Here is a 17,476-nt window from a genome sequence, read left to right on the forward strand (position 1 = left end):
AAATAAGCTGCTCTGACACTTTAACAGTTAAGTTTCAAGCTGCCATTGCTTTATTAATACACTGTCAGTTTGTAGTGTAACAGGGCAATGATTAGACATGCTTAGAAACACACAAGATTGTGTTTATTTTTTTTATATATACAGAGGATCCTTATTCCAAAAATTGATGATATTAATTATTGTAAAAATGCCAAATATCGGGACTGATTATTGGCTAACCACTAATTAATAAATAGACAGACAGGTAGCATTAAACTCTAGGTCAAGTCTCCTCAGTCTGGGATCTTAACAGTTCCCCTGTGAAGTTTTGTACCAGAGCAGGCATGACTATCATCTAACCAGTTCCTAAGGTCTGTGAAAAAAGCTTTTAAGTGCTGCCCTGATTAGCCCAAATGCCTGCCATAAAGTCTAATTTAGTCAGCCAAAGTCCCAGGAGGTCATCAAGTATCAGGTGGCCCACTCTGTCTCAATGCTTCCCATGATCAAAGTACCAAAGTAATGCTCAAGTGTCGCTTCAGCTGACCCTGTGTTCAGCCCAAGCTGCTGCCAAAGCACACAAGTTCAGAAGAAAAATAAAGCCACACATGTCTTGTGTTTTATTTAGTTTAGGACTTTGACCCTTCAGCTATAATCCTCTTACACCACCTTATGTAGCTTTTTTTGACAGTTCAGGTGGTTGTTGCTCCATTTGGTTAGCTATAAAGGCATTACCCACTTGTAAAAGCAACTTCTGACTTTCATTAAATGTTCTAATAACCGTATCTGCCTGCTGTATTATGTGGTACAGATGGAAAATGAGTTCCTATGTTAAGGGCTTAACATGTATGATATCTTAATAGGTACTGTAGGTCCCACTAATACATCTTCTATTGGATCACATAACAAAGAGAGTAATTACTGCTCCATCCTTATACCTACGCACAGTGACGGGGAGCTTTCTCACACCGACTAGGAGGCTTACTTCTTAGATTGGGTATGAGAGAGTTTACGTGTCACCAGCTGTTCCAAAGCTATTTTTTCCAAAGTAATTTCTCCCTCTAATTACAACAGAGCTGCTGTAACAATGGTTGTAGTTTGAAACCAATCACGCAGGTATAATCCCCCACTCTTCCCAGCCACCTAAAGTTTTCAATTTCTAGTCTGCACAGTGGTGAGGAATATTAATCAGAGCTCTGAATTCTCCAGGCACCAGGCTTAAAAGACTTCCAGAGTTTACTTGGAGTATGATACTGACTTCATACCCTCTGACTGATAGGAGCCATGCTGGCAACCCTGCCACAACAATCACAGTTGTTTTAACAAAGTAGGGCTAATTTCTGTCTTCCTGTTAGGCATGTTTTCGCTGCCATGGCATCAAGCTTGTGCTTTAAACATGCCCACAACCATTATCCAGCATGAAGTGTGTTTGATCAATATATCCTCTCAGCCTCAATCCTCACTGTCCTTACTCAAGTCATTGCCAACCAGAGACTATCTTCATTCATCTGTCTTATTCCCTCAAAGCCTCACTGCGTTGCTGCCCATTTCCTCTCTCTGACAGGCCCTCAGTTAACACCATGTTGTTTTCTCTTCACTAACAAGTCCCGATTGTGTAATTTCTATCTCCATATATAAACTCATAGCAACAATAACCCAGTTGTATTTATGATACCAAGAAGAGAGGAAGCTCGAAAACAACATTTGAGGAGGAGGGGGGAGTTGATAGGGTGGGTTGGTGCTCCCTAGTGCAAAGTTATTGACTGAAGAAAAATATCTTTCAGCTGCTAAATGGTTTTTACCCCTGACCACGGCATTCGATGCAATTTGAAATGGACATATTCCTGTAGGAACAGTCACCCAAAGGAGAAATGTATGCTAAAAACATCATACAACAATTACATGTATGTAATGTTAGAACAGTTACTGCACATTCACTGAGATGTGTGCTTCCTTCTCCTCAGTGAGAATAATCACAGAAAAACTTTCAGACGTAATTGCAGCTTTACCGAACAGAAAAAGACAAACTTTTAAACACCTCGATATTCTTTGTTTATTATACACGAAGACTGTCTGAGTCATGTATGAAAAAAACTACTGTGTGTTTGAAGGTGCACACTTTTTACTTTAACATGTGCTGCAGCTGCCCTCATTAATGTGTACTGATTTGGGTCATCACAGCCTTGCACCTTAAACCTATTTGCTCTTGCAGTATATTGGACATTTATTTGACATGTATCCTGATACTTGATATGATTCAATGTTAAAGCTGCTTTTATGCATTTTTTTTTTAAACGGTAATGTCACACATGATAAAACCAATAGTACTCCTAATGTTGCGGTTGCTTTGTGGTAACGCTGCAGCATTTTTGTTGCCACACACACCCCCCCCCACACCCACGCACGCACGCACACACGCACACACGCACACACACACACAGTAAGTATTGACCAAAGCTCTACTAAAAACCACATTACATCAGCTTTTTAGCTCTTCATAGCACATAGTGGATTTTATGCCATTTGCAACACTGCAGAACCAAAAATTGGAATTGTCATTCAAAGACATTTATACAGGTAACGCTTCTGATTCCAACAACAATGCTAATGTCTCACTCTGTTCCTTTCCTTCTTTACTGGAGCTCAGCTTCTGTCCCGAGATAACATTGTTCATGTTGTGGAGCCTCAGAGTTGTACAGTCTCTAAGGACTGGGAAAGGGACATTAAGGATTTGGTGTTTAAAGTAGAATGCTAGGTTAGAGAGGCTGGGTTAAATTCTGACACATTCCCATTGAAGTACCTTTTTTCACTTTAACAGCTTCTTTTTGTTTGTGCTTAAATTACATTTTCACTTTAATTCATCCTTCATAATTTTAATGATTAGGATGAGAGCAGCAGATGTGGTTGGTGGGTAAAATTGAGGGTCTTGGTTAATTTGCATGACAGTTGTGATCTTAAGCATATGTCTTTGAGTTACTCTGTATCTGTTTGTGTCTTTGATTAAAAGTTTCTCAGTCATTGCCAGCCCTTCTCTATACATGCCCCTCATCCTCTCTTTCATATTCTTTCTTGGTTACCTTCTGTCATTTTTATCTCTGCATACTTCCCTGTCAGTCTCTGACTCTTTGAACAAAGGCATGATAAGTGATGCTGGTTCCCTGTCTGCAGTCCCTTCTTACATTAGTATGCTAACATTACATTCACTGATTAGATAGCCTGCTTCAAGGATGAATCCCCCCCTAGTGGCCGTAGCCTGTGTGCGTGTGTGTGTGTGTGTGGACGTGTGTGTGAGTGGACAGACACACCCATACACCACCTCTCGTTCTCTTCAAGGTAATGGGGGTTGTCTAGTTTTAAATGGGGAAATAAGAATGGCTTCCCACATGGCACCCTACTATTCTTGGTTTGTCTGTAATACAATAACGAGAAGATACAGTCTTCTACTCTTGTTCCTGCACTTTCCCTTTCAATCATTTTTTCCTTTTTAATTTCCATAATTTTATCTTCTCCTTCCCCTCTCATAAATTTTATTCTCTTGTCCTCTTTACTTCCTTTTTAATTCTCCTTCTAGTTGTCCCACATTTTATTCCCCCGCCTCTCATTTTGTTTTATTCATTCTACCTTTATTTTTTCCTCTTTTTGCTGCCTTTAGTTACTCTCCTGTCATCTTTCTTGTTTCATTTTCTCTTTTCTCCTCCTCTGTTAGCTAGCTCTGCTCTTGCTCTATCACTTAGCCCACCTACCTCCTTTTCTCCCCTCCTTCTCAGTGTAGAGACAGCATGCCAAACAGCCTGTTAAAGGGAAGTGACAGCCTGTAGTTCCAGGCCTGCATTTTTAGATTTGCTTCATCTTCATCAATAGTTACTCCTAAACACTAGTCAGCATAAAATAATAACTTTTTGTTAGCTTATACATAGCATATGCAATTTCCACAGGTTGAGTTATTCTTTTACTGTATGGAAAATGCAAGTTTTCATTCACCTCTAGGTGGCAGCAGTGTCATGGAATCCCTGAAAAGACATTTGATTTCAAACATAATGCAGAATACTTTCTATTTATGTTAAACTTATCATCAAATGACAGGCTGTTTCTTTTTAGTAGTGATGAGTTGTTGTGTCTTTTATGAAGGTTAATCAACAGGAAATGTGTGTTACTTACTTACTTACTAATGTATTGACATAGCCAATGGTTAACTGTCAATATGGCCTTTTTGTCAACTGATCCCACTGAGCAAATTATGTGAGTACAACTTGACAAGAAGCCGTTTCAAAAGAAGTGAAGTTTAAATGGTTGCTCACATGCAGCGACATCCTATTACCGAAAGTGCTTGTCAAAACCAAACACTCTCTCTCTTTCCTCCTTTCATCAGGCACCCATGTTCTCCTGGCCGCGGCTGAGGGATGCAGACCCCGTGCTTCGCTGTGAGATGGCTTCCACTGGAGAAGTAAGTGGTATAGGTTATTTGCACATGTTTTTTTTTGGTAAAAACATGGTTTACTTTTCTTCAGACTCATGAATAATATGACTCTGTCACTGCATTTCAATGTATGCAATATCAAGGGTAGATCATCATCAGATAAACACTCCATAGATAATGCCTCCCCTGTCCTCCAATAACTCCACTAGCTATTAAATTTCATATCAACTTGAAGATCTTGTTTCTTACTTTCAAGGCATTCCACTACCTGGAACTCCTAGTATCTCTCTGATCTTCTTCACATTTATTTGGCCACTTAAGACTTAGATCCTCCTTGCTGCACCTCCTGTTGTCTTGACCACTAGATCTACAGCATTCAGCTGTTTCTGAGGAACTCTCTGCCACAAGACATCCATAACAGTAACACTGTCTGACCCAGATCCATCCCTGAAGTTTTTCTCAAGGTTGATGTTATGTCTACAATTGCTGTCTAACATCTTAATACTTTACTGTCTTGATGAATTCTCCTGTGCTTTACTTTGTTACATCTTTGAAATGCTTATAAGAACATCGTTAGTATTATCATCCTGTCTTACTTGCATGAATAGTTACTCATGTGTTTTTATTGCAGGTAGCTTGTTTTGGACCAAATATTTATTCAGCCTTCCTAAAGGCAATGCTCTCCACAGGCTTTAAGCTGCCACAGAAGGGCATCCTGATTGGGATTCAGGTAAGACTACAGCCATCTGGAGGTCCACTTGCCTCCTGCCCACAAAACATCAAATGCGAAGTGCCTTTTGAACAGGTGGTCCAAATCTTTTAGGCTATCAGCTTCTTTGAATGCCAGCTTGACACTCCCCATTTCATTTCACACCAAACTGCACCTTGTTTCATGTAAGTCTTACCAACTCTCAAGTGACTTAAAACTATCTTCAGCTGTCAAGTGTACGGCTGAAATGTGTAACCCACCTACAAACACATACTTTTCTCATCAAGAAAACACTCTGTCAAAAGAAATATTAAATTATCATTGTTGGATAAACCTGTCACAAAAAACACATCTGCACAGTTTCTTGTGCATTTTCACAGAAAAGAACTCGATATAAGCACTATACTGTTTATGACATGATTTTTGGTAATTAAGCCCTGCTACTGCCTTGGATTGCCAAACTATGAATTCAACTAATGCAGCTTTAACAAAGCACTGACAACACTAGCTGTGTAATTGGTGCTCTTGGGGAACAGGTCCACTTCAAGGCAAGTGCCTGGGGTCACATACACACTTTAACATGGCTGACAAGCAGCAACACTTGAGGGCGACAGATGCAGAGCCAACAAAATGCTGATGAGACCTGCAGAAAAAGAAAATCTTTAAGGCAGTTTCACACACACAATACTGCAATGCTGTATTTGTATGAAACTAATTTGTGGTTGGGTTTTGTACAAGACTTTTGCTGTGCTGTAGTAAAACATAAAACGTGAGCTTAGCTCTCATGTTTCATGTTTTACACCTTACTACTCATGTGTTACTCTGGCTGCAATCTCATTTTATTGTTTAGAGGCCATTGGCAAACAGCTTTTAGTAGCGCTTTTTGGTGATAGTTGTGCACTTACTACCAGGCACCAGTAAAAACAAAGGGTAACATATTCTTTAAGGCAAGCCATAGTCGCATAACCATTAGATTTAAAAGCCATAACTAATCCCCCTAAGGAAAACAAGCCATGCATGTTTGCTGGTGTTGCATTTACTTGTTTTCACTGTATCTTCACAGTCCAGAGACCATTTGCTAAATCCCTCAGCCTATTGTTTGATTGATTGTCCAGTCATAACTCTGCAGTGAAGTCTGTGTGGGGACACAGGAGGGTGTTAAAGTGTAAGAATATGGTCATTTTCCTCAACTTAAATGCAGAGGAAGTAAGCAGTTAAAGTTAATACCCATTATTATATTAGAAATAGCACAATCATGTCAGCTGGAAGTCTGTAATGCACACACCCTGAAAAGTTGACACAAATAAAAACAGGACAGTGGTGCATATAGTGTAGTATATCTGAGCTAGTATAATTTCTTTCTTCCGTTGTATCAAAGTCACTAATTCTTACCTCAACTTGTGTATTTTTAATTTGCTTCAACTTTTGGTGGGTACAATCTTCAGCTCTGTTCACAATTGCCCACAAAATTTGAAACTAGCGTGCTATGTAAGGCAAGGTCGGTTCCAGAATATATAAAGAACATCAAAACACACATCACAATGATTTTGGTGAGACAGCAGTAATTTTAGCAAGCATGTTGTTTACTAAGCTGAAGGGCACCCAGTCTGAGCATAATCAGTTGCAAATCAACGGCAAAAACTCAAAGAAGTTCTCAGCACTTTCACTGTGCTTAGATGTGCTTAGATTTCATTAAGTGGGTCATTTAAAGCTAACGTCTAACAACATGTGTTAAAAAATGACTTGTTATTCTTCCTTTACATGTTGACTGTGAACCAGTTGGTAATAAGTGTACTAAGTGTAATAATGGCTTGCCAAAGCAGTCAGCACACTCCTGCACTGACATTCAAAGAAAAAGCCACCTGCTGCAGGCAAGAAGAACTGGTTCTAGGGCCACGTAGGGACATTTTCTTCCACATCATTTTCCCATATTTCCTTTAATCTCTGCCTGCTGTGAATTTAATAATTTAAACACCAAAATGCCCCCCATAACGTCAAGAGCAATAATAACAATATATGTTGTCCTATGTCCTATGAAGATATAATCCTGAAAATCACAGAAAGCAAAACTAAATTTGAAAAAAAAAAAAAAAAAAAATGGTTATAAAAATAACGTGACCTTGGCACATAGAGCTGTGATGCCAGAGTGGCTTCGAGGTCAACTTTCAAAGCATTTGGATGGCCATGTAAAAGTCTGCCCTTGACTGTAGCCCACACAGCCTGGGAGATTGCCTTTCACCAAACTCTAATTTTCCCATGAAAATATGGTGAATACTGCTACTCACTTGTATTATACATGAAGTGGCATATTTATAGGTGTAAATGTATGCATGGATTTTCCCCAATTTGGCCTTATCCAGACAACTAAGTTAACAGAAAGTGGTTCATGAAGAAGAAAAAAAGCACAACTGGAGTTCTTGGTAAGCTTAATACAGTCAATGTTGTCACAGCAAAGACATACTGACAGAGAACTTTTCTATTGACTGACTGTGACCAGAAGACAGATGGCAAAACCATCCCAACGGAGTGAAAAACTTATTTCTCTCACTCTCTCATATTCTTGGAACCTTGATTAGATTGACTACATACTGCACACTATCCATTTTCTGATTCACAATGACTGTCAACCACTATTCACTTGCTGGAGACACGTAGGCTGTCTGAGGTCGACCTACTACTGCCAGCTTTCTCCTCTGAACTCAGCAGCTCCGTTATTGGGCATTGTGGTTCTGAACATTCAGGAAATGCATGCTGCTTTTACTACACAGATATGGTTGGACGTTTGGGTTTGGAAGTTTGGTTGTCAGACTTAATAGAGGCAGGCTCATATGAGAAAGAAAATTAATTTTTAATAACAAACAGTACAGTGTGGACCTTATCTATAGAACATCTGAACTAATATTGGTGTTCTTTGTTAACGTTGTGTCATTTATGTGCTTCCATCCATTCTAGCATTCTTTCAGACCCAATTTCCTGTCTACAGCACACCAGCTAAAAGAAGAAGGCTTCAAGGTAAGAGCTTCAAGTGTTCAAAACCAGCAGACCAGGCACCTCACCGACACTCAGATGTACCTGTGATGGTTTTCACTCCTGCCCTGATTAAGATTTACAATGTATCCTCAGTATCTTTGACACTCTCTATGTTTATCTTCTAGCTCTATGCTACTGAAGCCACTTCTGCCTGGTTGTGTGCCAACGATGTGCCTGCCATTCCTGTAGCCTGGCCCACTGAAAAGGGCAAAGACAGCAGCCTGCCAAGTATTAAAAGGTGGGCAAGTGTTCATTTATTTGACACATTGATGGAAACAGCTAATGTATAACTTTGAACCTAACCTTTTGCAGTTAAGACTTGCATATAGTTTACTTAGGAGGTTATTCATTACATTCAAAATTGAGCTGTATAATCAGCATAGGATGCTGCCTTAGGATCTAAAGCCATAGCCCTTCATTATGTGTTTAATATTTGGATTTGATCAAAGAAGATAGAGCAGACTCTGAAGTCCAGAGCCATTGCATTGACCAGAATAAGGCTTGAATAGAGAGGATGAGGAAATACTTAAGTCAAAGCAGTGTACAGTCAAGTTCAAAAAAGATGCCATGGGCAACAATACATCAAAAACATATAACCAACACTTGTAGCTTGTTAGGTTGTTAGCTAGATGGGATGTTTAAGTGCTAAAACTGCAAAGAGAGTTTTTTAGAGGTTGTTAAATAAACCTTAGCCTTTTATGAAAATACGATTCCTTCTTATTATTTCAAATAAAGGCAGTCCATTCAACTCCAGAGTCTGTCAACTAGGGATCAAGAGCTAGACAACACACACTTGTTTCCAAAAAACAAAGCCTAACTAAGTTTGACCACACACACTTACTTTGTAACACTGATGCTATATTTGTGCCCTGATACCTATAAAATCTTTAGGCATCTGGTAATCCTTTACACACTGTTCATAGAGTCTGCACTTACTTATGGACTTACTGAACTGTCAGTGATACAACCTTACCAACGCAGAATAACTGTAGCACACAGATTGTGACAGCAATTTACAGGTAATGATTTCACAAACAAGTCATGATCATGCAACGATGAAGCCATCTGGACCATATGTTTGGAAACGAGCGGGTGAAGAGGATGCAAAGGGAATTTAATAGCTCTAGACCAACACAACACACAAACACACACACACACCAACGTCTGGCTGGCATCAGCTGTGCAAGGTGGCATAGAGGCCATTTTTTTTATGCGGAAGAACATGACCTTTGTTGTCACTGTTGACTGTCCTCCATATTTTCAATTAGAATTCAGCCCTATTTCAGTGCAGTCTGTCAGAGGCAATCAAATGAAAAACAGGAGCCAGAGCTACTTGCTGGACTCGAGTCCAAAGCGACTCCACGACTCTCCAAAATGCAGATTTTCTTAGTTTAATAATAACTTTATTTATAAAGCACTTTTTTAAACACTCAGCTTCAAAGTGCTGTACAATAAAATCCAAGCAGGAACAGCAGAACTTGGTTAAAATACCATCCAGTAACATTCATAAACACAAGGTGAGTCAATAAGACGTAAAACAATTTAAAATATTAAAAATAGAATAAAATACAAAATAATGATAAAAATAAGAATAAAGCATAAAAACAATTAAAAAGTAATAAAGTAAAACAATAAATGAATGGATAAATGAACCAGTTTATGAAAACGCTAAACAATAAAAGTGAGTTTTAAGAAGAGATTTAAAAGAGGTCACTGAGTTAGCCTGCCTGATTTCCTCTGGCAGGGAGTTCCAGATTTTGGGCGCATATGCAGCAAATGCGCGGTCACCTTTTGTAATTAGCCGGGTTGTGGGGACTGATAGGAGGAGTTTTCCAGAGGATCTCAGGCGGAGTTCAGGCTCGTGAGGGGTTAAAAGGTCCTGCATATAGGAGGGGGCGAGGCCATTTATTGCTTTAAAAACCATCAGTAAAATCTTAAAATCAATTCTAAAACTCACAGGCCTATTCTTTGGTAGATTAGCACCAACCTAATATTTCTGCTACATCATCCACCTTCTACCAAGCTTCTGCTCTGTGTACAGCGACCCTCACAGTATAGTAAAATAAATAAAAAGCTTGTCGTTTAAGGTTAAGGAAAATTTGGCTCCGTCTCACATTTTGTTCAGGAAAGTGTTGCATACATCACTTCCAACATTATATGTAATCCCTGATCAGTATTTTGCATGTTTTTACAGACTGATCAGTGAGGGTCATATTGACCTGGTGGTCAACCTGCCCAATAACAACACTCGCCACCTTAAAGATAACTTCGTCATCCGCAGAATGGCTGTCGACCATGGAGTTCCCCTCATTACCAATTTCCAGGTGAGTAAATGTCAGGCTTCCAAAGAGGAAGGGTGATTACATTTATGTGCTAATCTTCTGTCTCATATAGGTGGTAAAGCTGTTTGCTGAGGCAATTCGCTACGCAGGTGAGCTGGACACAACCAGCCTCTTCCACTACCGGCAGAGAGAAAACCAAAAAAGAGGGGCAAGCCATCAGGCCTGAAGCCCTGTAATACAAAAATGCTTTGTATCTTTCTATCCTATAGTGTTGTCTAGTTTACTTTAGCAGGGCAATCTGCCAGGAGTTAAAAAAACACAAACAAGAGATTATAGAATTAACACAAAGTGTACCACTGGATTAGGACAACAGTAAAAATTTTCATATGGAAATCCACAACTTGTTAAGGATAGAAAATTATAGTATAGGCAGTTTATAATCTTTTTTTTTTACATTTCACTTAAAGGGCTATGTGAATCTGACACATAATTATAGGCCATCCTCTCAGCTGATACACTTTCAATTAGGCATTTCTGTTCTAAATGGTGCTAAAATGTTGTATCAAGTAAACAAGTGCAACTTGAAATGAAGTGTAGATAAGGTAGCTGTTAGGAAGGTAATCCTTATGCATTTTTGATAAGAAGGAACTTTAATTTTTTCACGGGCTTCAGCTCGGAACACTCACTTTGAAGTTGATGACATCTGCTCTGTTTATATTTGGATTTATCTTTGTATATACTGTATGTTTCAAACAGTCTGCATTTGAACCTGCTCTGCATTTTAAGACCTCACACTGCAAGTACACCTAAGTAGACACTGTATAGCAATAGTAATGAAGCCCTTTGTTGCATTTTGTTGTTGCTCCTGTTGATGGTTGTGTCATAAAAATCCAGGAAAACACAATAGCGTTTTCTCACATTCTGTCTGCTTGGTGTGCATTAACATCAACATGCTCTCCCTCCTACATCAGTGTGTGATTCAAAGATCAATACAATACACAGAAAAGCTTGGCACAAGAAGCTGCCCTTCACCTTTAGGAGACCAATGCTAAGTCTGTTGGCTACAACCGGAAAAGCTAATCATATACCGACTGATTCATTCTTACCATGAAAGACTGAAATTGTGACATGTAATTTATATAATTATCAACTCTACTTTCATCCGTCCCTGTGATAGTTACATTCCCTGCCTTCTCAGTTAGGTAAACAAGAAGTCTACAACATTTCTTGATTGCTTTCTTTCATCTTTGTGTTAGACTATCAGTATGCACGTAGAAACAATAACACAACCCTCTAGAACTCCTTCATTCGACAAAAAAGGGCAGTTTGGTATAAACATCACAGTTTATTGCAACCTCTATCTGTTACATACAAATGTAAATCTATGACTCATGGGTCAGTCCTACTCCTCCAGCTGTGCATTCCTAATAAGACAACAGACAATCACTGATATCTGCTGGCATAACAATGTTAAGCCTTTTTGTTTTTATCCTATACACACCAACAATGGGCAGCCCCTTAAAGACTGGAGTAGAAAATGATGAGAAGACAATAGAAAACGTCTTGTGTCCGTTTTTTGTTGCTTTTTAGAGCACTGTTACTTCATTGTGGCAAGCAAAGCCATAATGTGCTCATTATTACCCCATGAGACTAGATGAGGGAAAACACCCACTGGTACTTGAGGGTTGTTAAAAGCTGGAGCTCTACATTCAAAAACATATTGATGACTCATTTAAGTACAGACATTTCAAACTGATTTTCGTTCAAGTTTTTTCCCTCAGGGTGAAGACACCAAGAATGTTACAGCAACTGCAAATGTACTTAAATTCGCCTACAGAACCGTTGAGGTGATCTCAGACAGTCCATAACAAGGCTGAAAACAGGAGTAAACTACAAATTGATTCCAATACAATGCCCTGCAAACACAAGGCTAATGTTATTATGAGACCCATATACAGATGGTCCATGGAGTTATTTTCTACCCCTGCTTGCTTAGTTGCTCCAGGTTCCTTTTACAGACACAACTCTCCAAAGAGTGTTAATATTGATCTGCCTACAAATTCTTGGCAACCTTCCTCTATCTCCAGACTCACCCACTTCCATTCCCTGCCTCAGCTTGTACAGGTAACTCAGAATACTTTGCTTTGATTAAGCAACATTCAATTTAAATGCCTAAAGCAGTGTACATATAAATAGCACAGCCCACTGTCCAGAAAGTCCTCTGATTCAGTGGTGTATGGTGTGTAGCATGCATCCATTTCTGCCACCGAGTGGTCTTGTCTTAATGATTCATGGTCATTCATATCACATGATCTGCATTTGTCAACACAAGTTTTCATGAAAACATTCTCTCCGTAACAGAAAAGGGTACTGCAGAAACTGGCAAGGAAGTGGCAAAACTGAATTATTACCCTACTAAAAAACTGCTTTTATACCTTTCTTTGACATGGCACTCAAACACAAAACAGCTCAAATTCTGCATAAGCAAAGTCTCAATTCCTGTTCAGTTGAGCTAATTCTTCCTCAGCAGCTCAGGGCCATCAGAGTCACGATTCACTGCAGGCACAGTAACCAAGCAACAGGGCTGCATGTGGTGCTCATTGCTGACAATAACTCCCAGGTAGACCCCTGTGTCTTGAGCAGTATGTCTGCAAATCCAGCTTTGATTAAAGTGTAGTGTTGTTAAATTTAACCTTACTCGGTTACTATGAAAAAGTGATGCTTTGTGTTGGGTCTGCAGAATTCTAACACTACAGGGAGCGCCAAGGTGTTATATTAGAGCAAGCTCTTCCTTGGGCGAGCAAAATTAAAGAGATGACTGCAGACTGAAAAATAACAAAACAACTCTATGTTGTTGGCAAGGTTAAAGATTAGTGAAATATTCAGACTCCAGCAAAGCCATATGATGTCACTTCATAAACAGAAATTAAGAAAACAAGGAGGAGGTCAATACAACAAGCATGTGGCAGTGTAAAAGTTTACTACAACGTGGATGTCTGTTTTACCCATCACTAAATTGCTATAAAAATATAGATCATAAATCATCATAAAGTGCATGTCATAGATATGAGCAAATAGATGCATACATTCTACAGGAGACTAAATATAGAAAAATATGTGCTTGCATCAGTATTAGCCTAATGTAGTTAGACAATATCATTGTATTGCTAAAAATCTATTATGTATCCCCAAACTTAACAGTCTAAAGTAGAGGTACTTAGTCAGTCTCAGATATATATTCAGTTATGGCGCACATCATTACAGACTGAGATTTTAAATGTGCAACAACTGCTGCTTTGACATACAAATGTTAGAATTGCAATGACAGAGTGTAAAGCAGGTTATTTAAAAGCAAATTACTAATGTTAGACCTCCCTCAACTTCCATTTGTCATTTGAATAGGAAGTTGGCTTTGTGGTGCGATTGCAGCCGATATTAATCAGTGATTTAATTAAAGATTAGACCGGACTGTATTTTAACTGATCATTAGAAGAATTAGACACAAATTCCCTGACATATAAAATGCTAATTATGCAGACGCACATGAACATACTGAGTTTAAGATGACAGTTTTAAGTATTAGCAATTAGCAGTTATCATTTTGACAGGCACGGTTATAATTATGTACCATGGTAATTATGGTATCTTCAATATGTGCAAACAGACAGGACACTTTTCAATCCTGGGTTTACACCTGCAGCTTGTATGGATTCTTTCAGCAGTGTCTGCTTGTCTTTGTGATCATCTATAATTCTCATGTTGACTATGATAAATGTGTTACATACTGGAGGTATTTTTAGTGTCAAAGCATGCTTAGACAGACAGGGAAAAAAGCAAGCCAGCTCCTTGAAGAGCTTCAGTAATTACCTTCAGCAGCCAATGTTGATACATAGAACATGAAGGCTTGTAAAGGAGCAATGAAAACTAAAGTCAATCACAGCAATAAGAGAGCTGGCAAACTTACATTGTATCCTACTAATATATATATACATATATAAAACGATATGCCTGCTCAAATCAAACAGAATAATTGACACTGTCAGACTTTGTTCCCTTCTTTTTAAAAAAGAATGAGGCCATGTAGACTGTCCAGAAATGCTAAATAATGCACTGTTTCACTACATAATTCCTCTAGCTGGCATAAAGAGAGACCCGCTGTTTTTCATTGGAGGAAAAAATAAACCTGGCTAATTGACATGCGTTTTTCATGCTGTGCTAAATGAATAATTTATGGGGGTTAGGAGCAAGCAGGGCTTAGAAGACAGTGCAACCCTGTGGGATGAGTCACATAGTAGTTGGAGGCCGATAGCCATGCGTGCAAGTGTGCATAAAGGAATGTTAAAAGCCCACTCAGTTGTTTTGACAAAATAATAACAGGTTTAACGAAAAAAAGTTTCTGATTAAGATTTTTGCATTCAATTTCAATTTCAAAGCAGTATAGATGCATCTAAAGTAGGTTTAATACTTACTAAGTAATACAAGCACATGCTGCGTACACTGACCTACCTGCCCACTAACACACACAGACACACACCTTGTCTTTGTCACACAAATAACCACACACGCTTCCAAGCTAAAAATACAAAAGAGTAAAATTGAATAAATTCTTAATGCTTCACAGCGCCTAAGCTCTCCGTCTGCCCTGTTTTTGGTGTGTTAAATACCATTCTGACAGCAAGACACCACCCCATTAGCTGTAGTAGCATTTCTTTCCAATAGCGATTGAGCAGCTTAATTGTTTCCCAGGCCATCAAACAGTTTGCATCGCCATCTGTAAAGAAACGATTCCCATAATGTGTTTTCCATGCTGCTAAATCACAGTCACCTATTGTTTGACAGCCTCTATTCACATCATGAGATTTTTCAACCATTTGCCACACGTTTTCCTGTCTCCAGCACTGGATAGACTTCACATAACTACATATACAAGTGCTTCACATTAAAAAGACAATAAAACTGACAGGGATCATTGTTACCTTTTGATACAAGGTAATTTTCCTTGTTTATGAAATGTTTCTTTTTTTAATGAATATGTATTGTGTCATTGCAGGTGCAACAGTGTTCTCTGTTAAATTCGGGTTTGTGGAAAGTGTGTGGTCTAAATGACAACCTTTGTTAAGACATACAAAGATATCATGAGCCTCACACACTAATTACTCTAGCCTTGAATCACATCAAATCTCTCTATATGTAAGCATGCTTGATGAGCCTACATTCAGATTACTTCCTTGTTAACATACAATTAGGAAGAGTTAGTGAGAGAAACAGCAGCAATGGCAAATTCCCTTTTGTTATGTTTTTACCTTGCGGGTTTCAAGGGAGGACTGCAAGTGCTTTAAAGTGAATGTTTTGCAATCAACTCAACAAAACTTCCACTAAGCTCAATCACACCCCTTGTTTAGCGAGATGTGGATGGCAATTAAACATTGAGGTGAAACAGCGTTAGGATTCTGGTGATGTAGGGGAGATTTCCCTGTACGGTTTGTAGAGGATGTAACTGAGGCTAGAATGTCAAAAACAAGGTGCGCTGTTCCCTCCCAACACACACATACTGTGCAGCTAAAAAAAAAAAAAAAAAAAACGTGTAGTCTGCTAAAACTCACAGAGAAGTGTTAAAACATGCTCTGGGGAAAGCTCTACTCACAGCATCATAGGATTATGTTTCCAAGCCTCTAACCATTCAGCATTCCAGTCTGGCTTTAACATTAAAGAGTTAGAGTAGACACTGAGCAATTCAGAGAGAAGGGAGGGCTTACAGTTAAAACAAGAGAATTGAATGAAAATTCAATACCATAGATCATGATTATCAACGTTAGCCCAGAACGGACAAATGAAACACTGGCTCTAGAGAGGGCCTTTGATCTTATGCATTAAAGACCTCCAAGGACAGTGCTATCTTTAACCTCACCACTAGATGCCACTAAACCTTCCACACTGGTCTTCCAGTGTTCAAGCTGTCTTGTTTCTAGGTACAGTATTAACACTGTCTGGTTTTACCTTAGAGGTAGGGTGGGAGATTTAGAAAACTCAGACTGAAAGTCAGCCAGATTTCGAAAGTAGACACACACCCCTTTCAGAGCTCACCCCTAAGCCACGCCTCCTAGTCACATGGACACCCATTACCTGAAGACGAACTGCGGCCTGTGACTTCGGCCATCATGCACGTACCTCTCTGGTGCGTGCAGAGCAGGAAGTGAGTGACAACCAGCCAATACTCCAGGCAGAGTCATCCCGGAGGATTGGCTGATGTTTTTAGCGTTTTATAGCTTCCACAGATGATTAATATTCTTTGTTTTAATGTGAAACTGCCTAACTAATTGGTTGTTATTGGATTGTAAAGAGAAGTTACACTAATTTAACAAAAAGTGCATCAGAATGAAATCTCCTACCCTACCTTTAAGTCAAATAACACAGATTGGGTCAAGACATGAGCATTCTGCAATAAGCTGCTGTGTATTCAGTGAATTCATCAATATTTAATGACTAGTAGTATTACTACCATTGGTCTTCAATTGTGTATTTACATAGATGGTAATTACAGTATCCTCTATGTAAAAATATAATATAATATAATATAGGATAGTTACAGCGAGGATTGTTACAATATCATATGATACTGCAATGTACTGAACTGTAATGTGGGCATTATGAAGTGCCATATCACCTCAGACAGTAACAAAGGTTTTACTGTACCTCCACAGACTGGAAATCATATATGATTTCCAGTATATATTTAGCATATATAATCTGAACCCCTGTGACCCTGGGTCCCAGCTATCAATGGGTGAAAGGAGGGTCTATCTTATCCTATCAAGGCTAACACAAAGATACAAACAACCACTCACACCTGTGGCCAATTTAGAGAGGAAAAAAAGGAAAAAAAATTACCATGGTTCAGATCATCAATAAAAGTATTTAATGGTTTCAAACTAAATCAGAACAAGCTCTTTAATACAGATTTCTTTTGAATTCAACACCCACTGCAAAGGTATCACCTTTGTTTTTGATTGTGGCCTGGTTAGCGCTTGATTGTTGATGAATGTGAGCAAAGTCAAACTTGGG

General features: G+C 38.9%; 1 protein-coding gene across 1 annotated transcript in view; it reads left to right on the top strand.

Annotated features, from left to right (window-relative positions):
- Positions 1–11,174, top strand: part of cps1 (carbamoyl-phosphate synthase 1, mitochondrial) — a 39,490-nt gene extending 28,316 nt beyond the window's left edge. The window contains exons 33-38 of the mRNA XM_028393174.1: positions 4,346–4,420; positions 5,025–5,123; positions 8,055–8,114; positions 8,258–8,370; positions 10,327–10,456; positions 10,527–11,174. Of these exons, the coding sequence (XP_028248975.1) occupies positions 4,346–4,420; positions 5,025–5,123; positions 8,055–8,114; positions 8,258–8,370; positions 10,327–10,456; positions 10,527–10,640 (591 nt within the window). The 3' untranslated portion in view covers positions 10,641–11,174. The remainder of the gene's footprint in view (positions 1–4,345; positions 4,421–5,024; positions 5,124–8,054; positions 8,115–8,257; positions 8,371–10,326; positions 10,457–10,526) is intronic.
- Positions 11,175–17,476: the final 6,302 nt, after the last annotated feature.

This window comes from Parambassis ranga, chromosome 21, assembly GCF_900634625.1.
Source record: "Parambassis ranga chromosome 21, fParRan2.1, whole genome shotgun sequence".
Lineage (NCBI taxonomy): Eukaryota > Metazoa > Chordata > Actinopteri > Ambassidae > Parambassis > Parambassis ranga.